The sequence below is a fragment of the Phaenicophaeus curvirostris genome, chromosome 3, assembly GCF_032191515.1.
Source record: "Phaenicophaeus curvirostris isolate KB17595 chromosome 3, BPBGC_Pcur_1.0, whole genome shotgun sequence".
Classification (NCBI taxonomy): domain Eukaryota; kingdom Metazoa; phylum Chordata; class Aves; order Cuculiformes; family Cuculidae; genus Phaenicophaeus; species Phaenicophaeus curvirostris.
The window spans coordinates 56,625,229-56,640,272 of record NC_091394.1 but is presented as its reverse complement, the minus strand read 5'-3'; the positions used below and the strand labels follow the sequence as shown (position 1 = coordinate 56,640,272).

Below are 15,044 nucleotides of genomic sequence, written 5' to 3'. Positions count from 1 at the left end.
GATGACTAAACACTGCCTCAGAGCAATAACTACCAGGGACCAGACTGTTCCATCCACACAGTACTTAGGAGATGTCCTGACTGTCTGCTTGTGCTGACAACACCGTGTCTTTGCATACAGACTGCTCTATGCTGAATGATGAGGCTTCTACTGGGAGCCTCCTGCCTAATTTGGTAGGAGCCACATCAAGATGCTGAGAGGATGCAGTCCTTGAACTCCTCTCACAGAGTCTTGCCTGTAAGAAAACCTCTCTCCTTGTAACTGAAAGCTACAATTTGCTCCCAGTCACCTACATTGTTTGCAGATTCATAAAACCAAGTTCTCCAACCAAGTAATGTCGTAGACACATACCCCACATGCCTTGAAATCCACAAGCAACAACAGAGGTAAATAAATATTTTCTTTTTTTCTTACCAAGACTAATCTAATCCTAAATTCTCACAGACCAATATTTAAAGAACAGTCTATTTCTTTGTCTCAGGACTTTACAATTGCTTTTAACAGCGTTAATTTAAGCAACTATTTTACAGCCCCCCCCCCCAACCCCATAGATAAAAGAGTTCAATAAAGTCATGCATGGGCAAGTGTTAAGAGAGTTAAATAAGGCAGAGAGAGCTCTATGAACATATTCAGTAAGGAAAGAGTCATGTTGGTATCATAGCAATCTATAAATAACTTTCCAAGGAAACTGTGAGAAAGAAAGAATAGAATTATTCATAGTCTCAAAAGACAGAAGAACACACAAAATGGAATAAAAATTGAGGCTATATATGAAAAAAAGAAAAAAATGTTAAGAAGTATTCAACAGTGGCCCAGCTCCAGAGGAAGACAGTTGTATCTACAGTTGTTAGTCAAGATTAAGAGGTTGATGAAGACATAAGTTTATTTGGTTTTCAATACTTAAGAATATAAAATTCTTTGGAAAATGTGTTATAAAATGTTACCTACATCATATGAAGAAACTAGTACATGAGACCAATTTATTTTTTATCTAAAGAAATAACAATCGCGAATAGACACAAAATGGCTAAGAAGCACCTACAGGAATAAAACTTTGCCTTAGTATAAAATGTTCTTGATCCAAATGATTTTAGGATTGTATGAGTAAATTCTGTCCCTAACTAATTTTTAGGTAAAGTCACTATTGTAATTGAAACACTTTGAGGAAATCACAGTAAAGAATGAAAAGTTCAAAAATACAGTGCCATAGTCCCTTTTCTATTAGAATTTTATTTACTTGCAGTCATTCTCAAATTCAGTTTTCACTATCTTATTGACATACATGTATTAAATCACATTGTAAGGAAGGGAGAGACTAAATACTGAGAGTCAACAAATCATTTGATATATATTGGGGAAACAAAGAAATACTGGAAATACATAATCCTTATCCCTCAGTTTTAAGAAGCTATTCAGAGATGTGATGATCAACTTGTAAAATGCTTTTGTCAGGGAAAGAAAGGAAGAAAAAAATAACCAAAAAAACCCCTGTTTTCTCTGCTGTGGACAAAAATGGACTTTCTCACCAGAAAAAGAGAAAGGGATTTTTTCTACAGCTCCACTGTACACCAACCACACAAGCTAAAATCAGTTAAAAAAGTAGTTACTGCTGAAGCCCAAAGTCTTTCAGAGCTGTGTTACTTTGGGGAAAAATATCACAACTCTCCCTTCTCCCCTCATTTTCTGCTTTTGCTTGTGCTTATAAAGAGACTTCTTTTCAGATCAAAACAAAACTCTTCTTATACAGATATGTACAAAGCAAAAGCAACCTTAGAATTAAGACACCCATAGAAATTTCTTGCTCTGATCACTTTTAATATTTTATTTTAAAAGCTTGAGCAGCAATAGAAAAGGTATTAGCACCTCTTTCTCAACTTAAGTCCATTCTCTTTGACATTTACAACTACAGAGAAACCCATCAGACTTGACATACTTAATAATAAAAAAACCAAACAAACCAGGAAATAAAAGAGGAAAAAAGCAATTTTGTTTAAAGCTGGCAAAATGCAAATAATATATGTAAAAATTGTTCATTTATCCATATATGGAAAGTAGAAGTACTATTGACCAAACAGATTAAAAAAAGAGGCAAGAGTAGGCCACTGACACACACTGTTTGAACACTTGCCTCCCTAATGTGGTAGACTTTGGCAGAGACCAGAGAAATACTTCCCTTTGATTGTCTGGTTAAAAAGTTGGCAGCATATCTCTGTTCATAAAACAATTTAATCCAAGAAGTTTATATTCCAAATATAATTAAAACTGTTTTTCTTCTTATAATTACACTTTATGCATCTCATAAACAGAAAGTCTGAAACTCCAGCATTGAAAGTTTGTTCTTAATCTTTTGTAATCCCTGGAAGAAACGAACAAATATATCTGCAGAATAGCAAACATAACTGTGTGTATAAGAGTTTGCATATAGAAAATAGGATTTTAGAAGTCCTTTTAACAAGACTACTGCAGCCTTTGATAAGATAATTTTGCTGGGCACATAAAAGTGCAACTATTACATTAATTGCATGTTTTTAAGGTAACTCTATAGGAACTCTTCCTCTGCTTGTCCTTTAAAAAGCATGTTTGTCATTCTGCTTCCCTCCTGCTCCAAGAGGGAAAGTATTTTTCTCTATGTTTAAACTGTCTTTCTATTTTAGAATAAGAACAAGAATCTGGCAAAATAAAATCATGTTGTGCACACAGCTCAGCTGAAATAAAACCAGAGAAGAGTTTAAGGATCAGTGGCTTGCCTCATACAGCAGTAGCTTGCCAAAACTGTTGAACTCGCATCACTGCGGTTCAGCCCTATTACAAATATGTTCATCTCACATTACCCTTTACCCATTTATCTACCAGCAGCCTATTACTCCTGGACACTTTTGATTGAATCCTCAGTAAAGAGACCTGTATTGAATGGGAGCTCTTGGGATTGTTTGCGCTTGTCTTGAGTCTTGAATAGAAGTGACTTCATTTGATGGGCAGCAGGTCTGCCAAAGCCAGGAGAGCTGCTTTTGAATAAATATGCTTGGCCACATAATCTTACACTTCTCTCTGATCCCAAAAAATATCCATCAACAAAAGCCAAACTCGCACTACTAGCCATGGACAGCCAAACTCCCATATCAGTTAACTAGCCTATCAACATTTTCACACATGAAGTTTTCAGTTCATAAGGACATCCATTCTTCGTCTTTCACATGTTCTTAAACACTTAGCTAAACAAAGATGAATAGAGACTGATGACTGATGTAAAGACTTGCAAGCTGGCTTTGAACTACTTCAGGAACAGGTTGCCCAGAGAGGTGGTAGAAGTCACATCCCTGGAAACATTCAAGATCAGGTTTGATGGGGCTCTGAACAACGTGATCTAGTTGAAGATATCCTGTTCACTGCAGGAGGGCTGGAATAGACAACCTCTAAAGGTCCCTTCCAAATCAAACTATTCTCTGACTCTATGATTAAGACAGGAAGGAGCTACAGCCTGAATCTGGCAACATAGGATTTAGCAGCAGTCAGAAAGGTCACTCAATAAACAGAACAAATATTCCATACAACTCTCCCTGCTGCTGGCATGGGACTGCTACTGGCTCATAAGCTACTGGCTTAAAAGTCAGCTAGGGCACATCTCCATTTACTGCAGTTTAGACATACCATAAAACTCTGAAAGTGAATTGCTGAGTATGAGTCTACACCTACAATTTTGTCTAGTGTTACCAGTCAGATTCCAGTTAATACATTTAACCTACAAAATTTCATTTTCTTCCCTACCTTCCTTTTGTTGCTCCAAAGCAGCATTAAAGTTACATACAGGATAAAACTGAAATACAGAGATATTGACATTTTCACAGCATGCAAAAAGCATTAATATTTCCCCAAACCTCAGCAGTTTGACTTTAAAATGATAGTTCTGTTTAAATCTGACTATCTTGCCTAAGGCTTGTTCTGTCTGCCATAGGAAAACAAAAAGCCCTTTTTTAGTACATTTCTCTTGTATTTTTCTAAATGCACAGGTAAATGTGGGAAAGAAAATTCTTGCCAGATGCCCAAGCATGGGCATGCTGAACAGCTATTTTCTGTCACTCCTATACCACATACCCTGAACTTTTCAGTGCTTTAAGTTGCAATCCTGTTAGCTCCATGAGTGTTATCTCATTATGAAAGCCTTGTACATTTTACATGAAATTATTTTATTAATAATATTTATTGCTCCTAAGCACAAAAAAATATACTTACTGGAGGTGCTATAAATTTATACAGGGAAGATCCCCTCAGTGCTAGAAACTTTGGTGTGTACATTCGATCCTGAAGGGAGTCTTGTTCCCGTTCTTCCGTCCAGCCCATGTAGACTATCTGACAGAAAAATCAATAGTGTTGACAAATTCCTGAGACACTTTCTTGAAATGAATTGCAAATATTTCATGCAAGTAAACTAATATCTGTCAAATTTTACACTGCTACAAAACTTGAACCACTGAAACAATATGGTACATTGGCAGTTCACTTACAATCACATATTTGCATAAAAAGTGCCTGTTATGACAATCTAAAAACATCAGAACATATATTTATTGTACTGGTAACAACAAAAAAGCCAAACCACATACTTAGTGGATGTTAAAGGTCTATTATCTCATTAAAATCCCCCTGAAGTAATTCTATATATTTGCTGACAGATCACAGCAGAGGAATCTAATGCAAGTAAAGTGTAATAACTAGGCAGGAATACAAAACAAAGTAAGTTTTTAGTAATTTTTACACTGCAACACTGATACAGTCTCCACATACAAATACAGAATTATACACTAAAAGATATGATCTTACAAGTTTTATTTCCAAATAATGACAGGCTATTTTCCTCTCTCCCCGCCTGCCCTCCCCCTCCCCCCCCCCCCATTTAGGATTTTTGAACCTCTGTGCTTAGGAATGGCAAATGAACAAACAGGTTTAAGGCACTATTTTTAGCAGACTTCATCTACAGCTAAGAAGTAACCAGAATGCTCTTGACTTTTTACCACTACTTGCAGATCTTCTTACATAGATGCATGAACCAGAACTTATTCAAACCCATTTTAGGATCTAATTCCATACGATTAAGTTCAAGTAATTTCATATCAAATCCTTAAAGAGTAACAGAGATGAGTCACCACTATGCCTACTTCTGGAGAATGTCTAAATGGAGAGTAGAGACATCATGCAATTTTTGATTTATAAACATGCTATTAGTAATAAAATGCAATTTCCAGTATGCACTGGTACACGACTGCTATGGAAAACAGACCAAATCATATTTCATACAGTGCTGCTAATAGAAGAGATCTATTTTGAAATTTCTTTGTGAAACTGATTTCTAAAATAATTAGGCATGGGACAGTCTCTGTCTTACATGTCAGTAATTGACGTGCAAGTAAAACAGCTCAGGAAAAAAATCTTACACTCATATGAATAGTCAATCAGTTAGTAAGTTTGCCAACAGTATAAAAGTACCTCAAAAGAAGGTTTATACTGCATGTTTTATCCTTTGAGATTTTGTATGTCACATACTCTTAAAAAAATGGATCAACAGAAGTTTCTTATATTACTATTGTGAAGAAGATTTTTACTAACAGTTCTAAACAGAAAATACACTAAAATAAATGGAGGGGAATTTCTTTCTTTCTCCTTCTTTCCTACTTTCCTTCTTTCTTTCTTATTTTCCATTGTATTTTCTCATAACACACTGAAAATTAATGGCTTCTTTTCAAATTCCCATCTATGAAATCCGCACTACTGATCTCCATCCCAGCTTATTAGATATTTAATGGTCTCTAAACAAAGACAGGGAGAAAGTCTATTCCCTTAACACAGTGAAACCTCAACATATAATTCTTTTGCCAAATACAAACACTAATAGTGTAATACAGTCTTGAGTCCAATCAATAACAGGATTTTAAATATCCGCTAGTTTGGTGATTAAACGAGTTCATAAAACCCAAAAAGAAGACTAAGCTGTACCACTATACTCATGAACACAAGGAGAGTTTTGAACACTACACTGTAATGCAACAAAGAAAATGCCACTTTCTCTGAAAGCTCATTCATTCCTGAATGAAGAAATAGTCAGAAAAAGACCCCAAAACAATGTCCCCCCAAACCTGCCAGGTACAGTGACAGAATTTTCAAATTATTGTGATTCAATGTTTATTCAGATTCCTCTAGTTCTGCTATTTCATACATTATCCAGTGTGGGATAAGCATGGATCTTCATCCCTCTGAGCTGGTAGGATCTGTAGAGCTCAGTGACTGAGAGGGGCTACAGAGAAAAGTAAAATTAATATTAAAAAGCCTATGTTACTATGCACAGAAGATTGGCACATTTTTGTTTCTAACAGAATGAGAATGAATGAGGACTAATTTCTAGGAATTGAGATATCTATTATTTTAAATTAATTAAACCGGATTGATTTGGTTCCATCTTTTATTTGTTCCATTAAAACTGGACACACAGAAAGATATCTTCTTGTCTGATTATATTTAATGTCACTGTAGCACTGTAAGTAATCAGTTTTCAGTTAGGGTTTTTCTTTCTCACATTCCTCATTTGTGCTTCTGCTATTCATCAGAATAACAGAATACAGTTGCTCATGCTGTGCAGACATACTGATATTTCACATTTGATTGAAGTAATACTAAAGCAGCAATGAAATTTAAGACAATTGTTCCTTCAGATATTTCTCCCTTGCCTCTGTAGATCATGAGGAGAAATTAGATTGCTTTTTAAGACAATTTTTTCATACTAAGTTTTATTAATAAAAAGACATTTCTCCTTAAGACTAAATACCTTGTTTTAAGCAAGCAAAAGAACTACTATGAAAAGGTTGTATGATTATCATTAGGGATATCTATAAAGTTGTATTAGTGCATTTGCTTAATTACATGTGTGGATTAAAAAAGCACAGGCTAGATTGTGGAAAAAGTGCAAAATTGAACAAATACTTAATAACTAGTTTACTTATGTATTCCTAAAGTGGTCTCGGTTTTCCTAAACAGAAAGTGTGACATTAGGTAAAATACTGCGAATTTGAAGCTGAGAAACTGTTGAAATTTTTTCACTTACGTTAAGAATTAGAGGATACATACTTGAGACACATTACTGATAAACATTTTGACATCTAGAAAAGCTTAAACTTAAAGAAAACTATTTCAGATAGGTTCTTAACTTTCCAAATTAATAGTTCATATGTACATATGTTTTGAAATAGTGAATGAATATGAAATCTGAGTTTTGGAACATACAACATTTCAATGCTACACAGGTAGCCTTGGCCCAAAATATGGAATTTCATTAAATTCTGTCTGAAAATAAATGTTTACAACCACAGACAGATGATGAATGGAAATAAATTTGAACCACAAATAGACAGTGCATAGCATGTCCCTTAAAAATTTTAGAAAAGAGGGTAGTTTTTTAATTTTAGAAAAGCTCTTTTAAGTCCCTATAAACTGCTGAACATTATTCACAAAGATAATGGTAGTAGGGAAAACAGATTCTATTTATAACATTCCACTTAAAAGATAATTTTTGCAGTTCTAGTTTTAGCCTGAATAACATTGCAGTTTATGGGTTAAATCATATGCAGTTTTAAAAAAACTACATCTAAATGATAAATGACACATAACACTTTCTTCAGTCAAAAATCCATAATGTCCTAATTTAGTATGTACTTACATCACACAGGCATCCTAATCAAGCAAGATAAATTGCCATATTTCATACCAGTCCAACATATTGCTCCAATGTCTTATACAGTTTTAACTTTCAAAGAGAATTCTCCAGAGTTTAACACATATTTTCTTATATTTTAGGAAGAACAGTAAGATAAAATACAAGAAAATGTCCCCAAAATGAAATGCAGAAGATACATGACATTAAATAAGTGAGGTGATTCAAAGATCAAAACAGATGCACTGATAGGTTTTTATCTTGGAAGTCTCATATTCACACCCATATTACGTGAAACACTGCTGTAGGGCAGCAGGATAAACACAGACTCAGAAGAAAATTAATACGCCAGGCAATACAGGAGAAAATGATGAGAGATGAAGAACTCAGATAGTGCTCTCTACCCTGGTTTTAATATCCTTGTCTCAGTGTGATAGTCTCAAAATTCATTATAGTTATTTGTTATCAGGAAAAAAACAATAAATCCCATTAAAATGGAACAAAAAATGTGATTATAATAAAATCATTGGCAAAATCAATCTTGGACTTAAAAAGCTTAAGAGTTTTGAGCTGAGTAAGATTTTTTCAGCCAACAGAAGAACTAATTATATACATTTTTGAATGAATGCTATACAAATTCTGTTCTACTGTAAATACAATCAAAATGTCTCCTACTATTTTTCTAGTTTGTGAAATGCTTGGCAATCTTTCCACAATTAGTTTTTTTTAGAGTTCCTCCTAATTATTTTCTATCTTCTACACAAAGAAAGTCCACTAGAACAAGGCAGTCTGAAGTGAAAAATAATCTCAAAGAAACAGAAGACAAGTGGCAATGAAAGGTTATTTTACATATCTTTCAGATTAGATTTAAAAGAATTTAGTCTTATTTTTTTCAATATGTTTTTTGACAAATAAACTTCAATAACTGTCAGTATTTTCTAGAAAATCATGCTATGAAATTATGAACAGCTGTGGCAAATATCCACTTTGATTTTACTCCTGAACTTCAAAAGTTATAAATGAAGCATTTTTGGTTTCAACTGTGGTCCCAGAGAATCTGCTCTGGGTGATCTTCCTTGAACAGAGATGTGGGGCAGGTCTACTTCCAGAGGTTTTTCAACCATTCTGAGATTCAGTGAAATAAGAAAAGTTATGAATATATAAAACCAGAAAATAATTGCCTGCAAAATAGTTGACTCCTTCGGTGTTCCTCTATCTCCTCCTTTTTATCCTATGTGCTTTAGAGCTCTCCCTGATGAAGTCCACCCTCCTATCTTTGAACCATCTACCTACTAACAGATAATTCAGTCTCTAACCAGTTCATTTATTATTGGAGATTCTAAGATTATTATGGGAAATTATAAGATTACACATTTATTGCACCTCATATACAATAATTTCCTTCTGAGTTAGAATTCATGTTGTCATCTTGTTACCAGACCAAGGCTGAGTATACATTTTCCATTTGGTTTTGTCTCGTTTCACACAAAAATTAAGGAAATATTTAACAGGCTTGAAGCAAACAGCACCAGGGAAAGCAGAAAATCCTTCTTAGTTATGGTAGATGATTTTTTCCTTTACACTCTAGGTAACTGAAAGCTAAAATCAAAGACTGAAAACAGAGCATATTTGCTCTCTTAGCATACTATGTTATAATCAGACTGAAGACATTTCTTCAGGGTAATCAAACTTGCCTGGACCTTTGCAAACATCTGCTGAATATTAATAGCATTGTTTGAAAAGCCTGCATTACAGTTTACATTACATCCACATTATCCCACGAGAAATTTTAGCACCTGCCTAATGAGACCTTCCATATCGTGCTAGAATTCAGGACTATATTGACCACTTCATGCCTTCATTACCTTCACAGATTTGAGAAGTAGTGGATACAAGATAGCTTTCTGAATATGTAAAGTTCTGTACGTTGCTTTACTAGATTTCTCACAATCATCTTGATATAATCTGCTATTCCAGAGCAACATTTTGTCTCATTCATTCAATTTTACATCCAAGGTTACATGTTAATAGCTACAGTTTATTTCAAAGGACTCATTTTACTTATTTAAAACTTCTAAGTATCTGCTCATGGAAATAAATTCTGCTACAGACAAAATCAATTTAAACATTAATTGGGCAACTGTGTGCCTTTGTCAAAATGTCAACATTAAAAGCTGGGTATTTTTGTCTCCATTAAATTATTCAAGACAATGAACAATTACATGCATTTAAAATTCATTACAGTTTGAATTTGTTCATTTTAATAGAAGTGATTAGCATTTAGAAAGTACAGCATTCCTGTGTTAAGACTTTTTCCAAGAAAGACCTTATGCAGCTGTTTTTGCAGACAGATTTGAATGCAAACTACAGTATTAGGCACCAATATATATTAATTTGGTGTGTGTGTGTGTGAAATTACTAGAAAGAACCAGTATAAAAATAGCTCATGCTACTCCTGGCTTGCAGGATATTGACTGGATAAAAAAACCAAAAAACAACTAGAATATCAAGCCAGTACATGGTAAACTCCCTGAACTGCAGAAGGGATACATGAATTTAACACAGGATTGAGTTAAGCATTTTCCTAGGTAATAGGTATGGTAGCTAGATGATGAAAAAATATATCTTGTGTTATATGGAGCAATCTGCCTTACTCACTTGAATGAGCCTCCTTCCTTCTTGTACAGACTTCTCTTTTTTACCTGCCACATAACTCATCTTCAGAGCAATTTAGCGCATCCCTGAGCAGGTTCATCTAGCTGCCAGTTTTATTACTGACAAGACTCGGTCCCGTTGCCATTTGAGGTGTTTTACAGCTGACCTGAGAAACTCAGACCTCTTCTGATGCTCTCAACAAAGCAGCTCTGAGTAAACTCTTTGATAATAAGCAGGTGTCACAAATGTCTTGACTAAAAAAATTACTATGTATCACACTGTCATAATTTCCCCTCTTTTCGCTGTTGTGTATAGCGACCAGTAGAATTCTATTGGGTTTTTTACTGGGAAAAACATCATTGACACAGTCATATTTGAATTCATATCTGAATTCCTGCCTGTCCATTTTTCACCTACTGAATTTACAAGCAGGCACAAGAAGGGCTATAAATTTTAATTCAGGATAAAATTTCTAGGTTTTTAGGGTTTAAGCAGATAACAGTGCAATATATAAAGCTCAACACTCAGGTGACAAGAAAGTAAACATCTTTTCTAAAGCCTAGTACCTTGACTGTGTTTAGGACTTACCTTTTGATTAATGTTTCTTTTTTTCCCTCTTCTAGACGTTCATAGTATAAATGTGACACATTTTTGAGGCCCTAACACATAAATGAGTCAAAGAAAAAAGTATTTCAGATAATCGAGCTGGAGGGTATGGCCTCTCCTTTCTGATGAACAATGTGCCACATTCATCTTTGACACCTCAGGTTAGACTACTGAAACATGCTGAATGAAGAAAAAGATCAGAATATTACAAGTCACTAGGCAGTGTCTTTCAGACTTTCAATGGTGCAACTGAGCAAACAACTGACATATTCATCTTTCTCAGATAACAATGAGATTGAATCACTTATGAAATAATTTATTATTATACCTAACTTGCTGCAGGAGTAGTTTTCTACCACATTTCAATGACTTGTTCTACATATTGTTTTTATTTCCATTTTCTGTTCTCTGAAAAGGGCTGGTAAACCGAAGTTGGACAGGACTAGTGTGATTTAGGCTACCAACCTGTCTCTGAGAGATCATACTACTCATGCAACTGCTTTCCTGACATCCTGAAACCCTGTTAAATTTATGCTTACTGAGCTCCATCCAAAGGGAGAGATCGCCATAAAAAATGGTAGAAACCCAAATGTCTGAGTATATAGAAAATACAGATGATGAGTAATAGACGAAACTTGTTTGAAACTAATTTTAGCAAATGAGAAGCTTGATATGAGCTGGTAATGTGCACTCATAGCCCAGAAGGCCAACCATATCCTGGGATGTATCAAAAGAAGCGTGGCCAGCAGGTCGAGAGAGAGGGGATTCTGCCCCTCTATTCCTCTCTTGTGAGACCTCATCTGGAGTACTGTGTTCAGTTCTGGAAACCTAAACATAAGAACAATATGTTGGAACGGGTCCAGAGGAGGGCTACAAAGATGATCAGAGGGCTGGAGCACTTCCCATACAAGGACACGCTGAGAGAATTGGACTTGCTCAGCCTGGAGAAGAGAAGTCTCCAAGCAGATGTTATAGTGCCCTTCCAGTACCTGAAGGGGATACGGGAAAGCTGGGGAGGGACTGTTCACAAAGGCTTGTGGTGATAGGACTAGGGGGAATGGCTATAAATTGGAGAGGGGCAGATTTATATAAGGAGGAATTTCTTCATGATGAGAGTGGTGAGGCACTGGAACAGGTTGCCTGCTGAACTTCTGGATGCCTTATCTCTAGAGGTGTTCAAGGCCAGGCTGGATGAGGCCTTGGGCACCCTGATCCAGTGAGAGGTGTTCCTGCCCATGTCAGGGCCTTTGGAACTAGATGATCTTTAAGGTCCTCTCCAACTCAAAACATTCTGTGATTCTATATAAAATTTGAGTTTGCATGACATCAAAATTACATTTCTATAGGATGAAAAGTTTACACTTCAATGTGCTCACAAAGCCAGAAGAATAATGCAAATACTCTGTGTATTCTCATTTTTTATATTTGTACTTTTAAGTCTTCAGCATTGTGGATTGCAAAGCAAAATAAATATATCTGACAGAAATTCCTTTTTTGGTAACAGTAACTTCACAAGGTCTGACTTAAAAATATTTTTATACATTTGTATTTAATGTATGAAAACCTGTCTTGTTATTTATACTGAGAAACAATTATTTTCTGTCCTTTGTGATTATCAAAAGAGTTGTGAAAGCTTTAAGTGTACTTGAGGTTTTCTCAGGGCTGTCAGAGAACCCAGTTAGTACTTATATACCCCTAGAATACCAAATATAAATAAAATCTCATAAAATATTTGAGTGAATTTATACTAGAATTACATTGACTTTTAGCAACGCATTAATTTTTCAAGTCAACGCATGTAACTGAAGGAAGAAAAAAACCAAGCGGTGAAACTTTATTTTCAAAGGTGCAATCTGTTGGTTTTCAGATTTCATAACTCATGTTCACTTAATGAATTGTTTTGAATGACGAGACTGTGACTGAAGAAGGAGAGTAATGACATGAAATGTTTGTTTTTTTTCTCCTTCCTTATGAGCACCATGATTTTGGAACTAGGTCTAGGAAAGGTCACATAGTGATTAGGTTACTATTTTCTATTAAGAAAAAAATAATAAAGATTCAAGGAAAGCTGCATATTTCTAAGAACTCAGAGCATCAAGGGGAGGATTGTACTATTACAACAAGCTAAACCACCATTTGAAACCAAGTTTCACATTCACAGAAATGCATACGATAAAACAACTATTGGAGCCAATTCAAGCATAATCAATTGGAATCACAGAATTGTTATGGTTGGAAGGGACCTTAAAGATCATCTAGTTCCAAATCCCATGCCATGGGCAGGGACATCCAACTAGATCAGGCTGCCCAAGGCCACATGCAACCTGGCCTTGAACACCTCCAGGGATGGGGCACCCACAACTTCCCTGGGCAACCTGTTCCAGTGTCTCACCACACTCATGGTGAAGAAATTCTTCCTTATGTCTAGTCTATATCTGACCCTTCCTAGTTTAGACCCATTCCCCCTCATCCTGTTACCACAAGCCTTTATGAATAATCCTTCTCCAGATTTCCTGTAGGCCCGTTTTAGGTACTGGAAGGTTGCTGTAAGATCTCCTCGGAGCCTTCTCTTCTCCAGGTTGAACAAGCCCAATTTTCTCAGCCTATCCTCATATGGGAAGTTCTCCAGCACTCTGATCATCTTTGTAGCTTTCCTCTGGACCTGTTCTAACAGCTCCATATCCTTCTTATGTTGAGGATTCCAGAACTGGGCACAGTATTCCAGATGAGCTCTCAGAAGAACAGAAGGGCAGAATCACCTCCCTCAACCTGCTGGCCACGCTTCTTTTGATGCAGCCCAGGATACAGTTGGCCTTCTGGGCTTCAAGCGCACATTGCCAGCTCATGTAAAACTTCTCATTGACCAGCCCCTTCAAGTCCTTCTCTCCAGGGTATCTCTCTATCACATTATCCCCCATTGTATGCTGAAATTAGAATCATAGAATCATAGCATCATAGAATCATCAGGTTGGAAGAGACCCACCGGATCATCGAGTCCAACCATTCCTATCAAACACTAAACCATGCCCCTTAGCACCTTGTCCACCTGTGCCTTAAACACCTCCAGGGAAGGTGAATCAACCACCTTCCTGGGCAGCCTATTCCAGTGCCCAATGAACCTTTCTGTGAAGAATTTTTTCCTAATGTCCAGCCTAAACTTCCCCTGGCGGACCTTGAGGCCATTCCCTCTTGTCCTGTCCCCCGTCACTTGGGAGAAGAGGCCAGCACCCTCCTCTCTACAACCTCCTTTCAGGTAGTTATAGAAAGCAATGAGGTCTCCCCTCAGCCTCCTCTTCTCCAGGCTAAACAACCCCAGCTCTCTCAGCCGCCCCTCATAAGGCCTGTTCTCCAGTCCCCTCACCAGCTTTGTTGCTCTTCTCTGGACTCGCTCCAGAGCCTCAACATCCTTCTTGTGGTGAGGGGCCCAGAACTGAACACAGGATTCGAGAAGCAGTCTCACCAGTGCCGAGTACAGAGGGAGAATAACCTCCCTGGACCTGCTGGTCACGCCGTTTCTGATACAAGCCAAGATGCCATTGGCCTTCTTGGCCACCTGGGCACACTGCTGGCTCATGTTCAGTCGGTTGTCAACCAACACCCCCAGGTCCCTCTCCTCCAGGCAGCTTTCTAGCCAGACTTCTCCTAGTCTGTAGCACTGCATAGGGTTGTTGTGCCCCAAGTGCAGGAGATTGCCCCAACCCAGGTGTAGGACCTTCCACGTGGCTTTGTTGAACCTCATGAGGTTCTCACAGGCCCACTTCTCCAGCCTGTCCAGGTCCCTCTGGATGACATCCCATCCTTCCAGTGTGGCAACTGCACCACTCAGCTTGGTGTCATCTGCAGTCTTGCTCAGGGTGCACTCGATCTCACTATCAATATAATTGATGAAGATACTAAACAGCACTGGTACCAGTACAGATCCCTGAGGGAAACCACTTGTCACAGGTCTCCATCTGGACTTTGAGCCATTGACCACTACTCTTTGAATATGACCATCCAACCAGTTTCTTATCCACCGAACAGTCCACCCATCAATTCCATATCCCTCCAATTTAGAGAGAAGGATGATATAATGATATATAAATAT

The 15,044-nt window shown here is 36.9% G+C and overlaps 1 protein-coding gene across 3 annotated transcripts in view; it reads right to left on the bottom strand.

The window, feature by feature from the left end:
* SNTG1 (syntrophin gamma 1) overlaps positions 1-15,044 on the bottom strand; it is a 160,313-nt gene that overhangs the window by 46,140 nt on the left and 99,129 nt on the right. For all 3 annotated transcript variants that reach the window (XM_069854082.1, XM_069854083.1, XM_069854084.1), the window contains one exon: positions 4,231-4,347. In XM_069854082.1, coding sequence (XP_069710183.1) covers positions 4,231-4,347 — 117 coding nt within the window. The remainder of the gene's footprint in view (positions 1-4,230; positions 4,348-15,044) is intronic.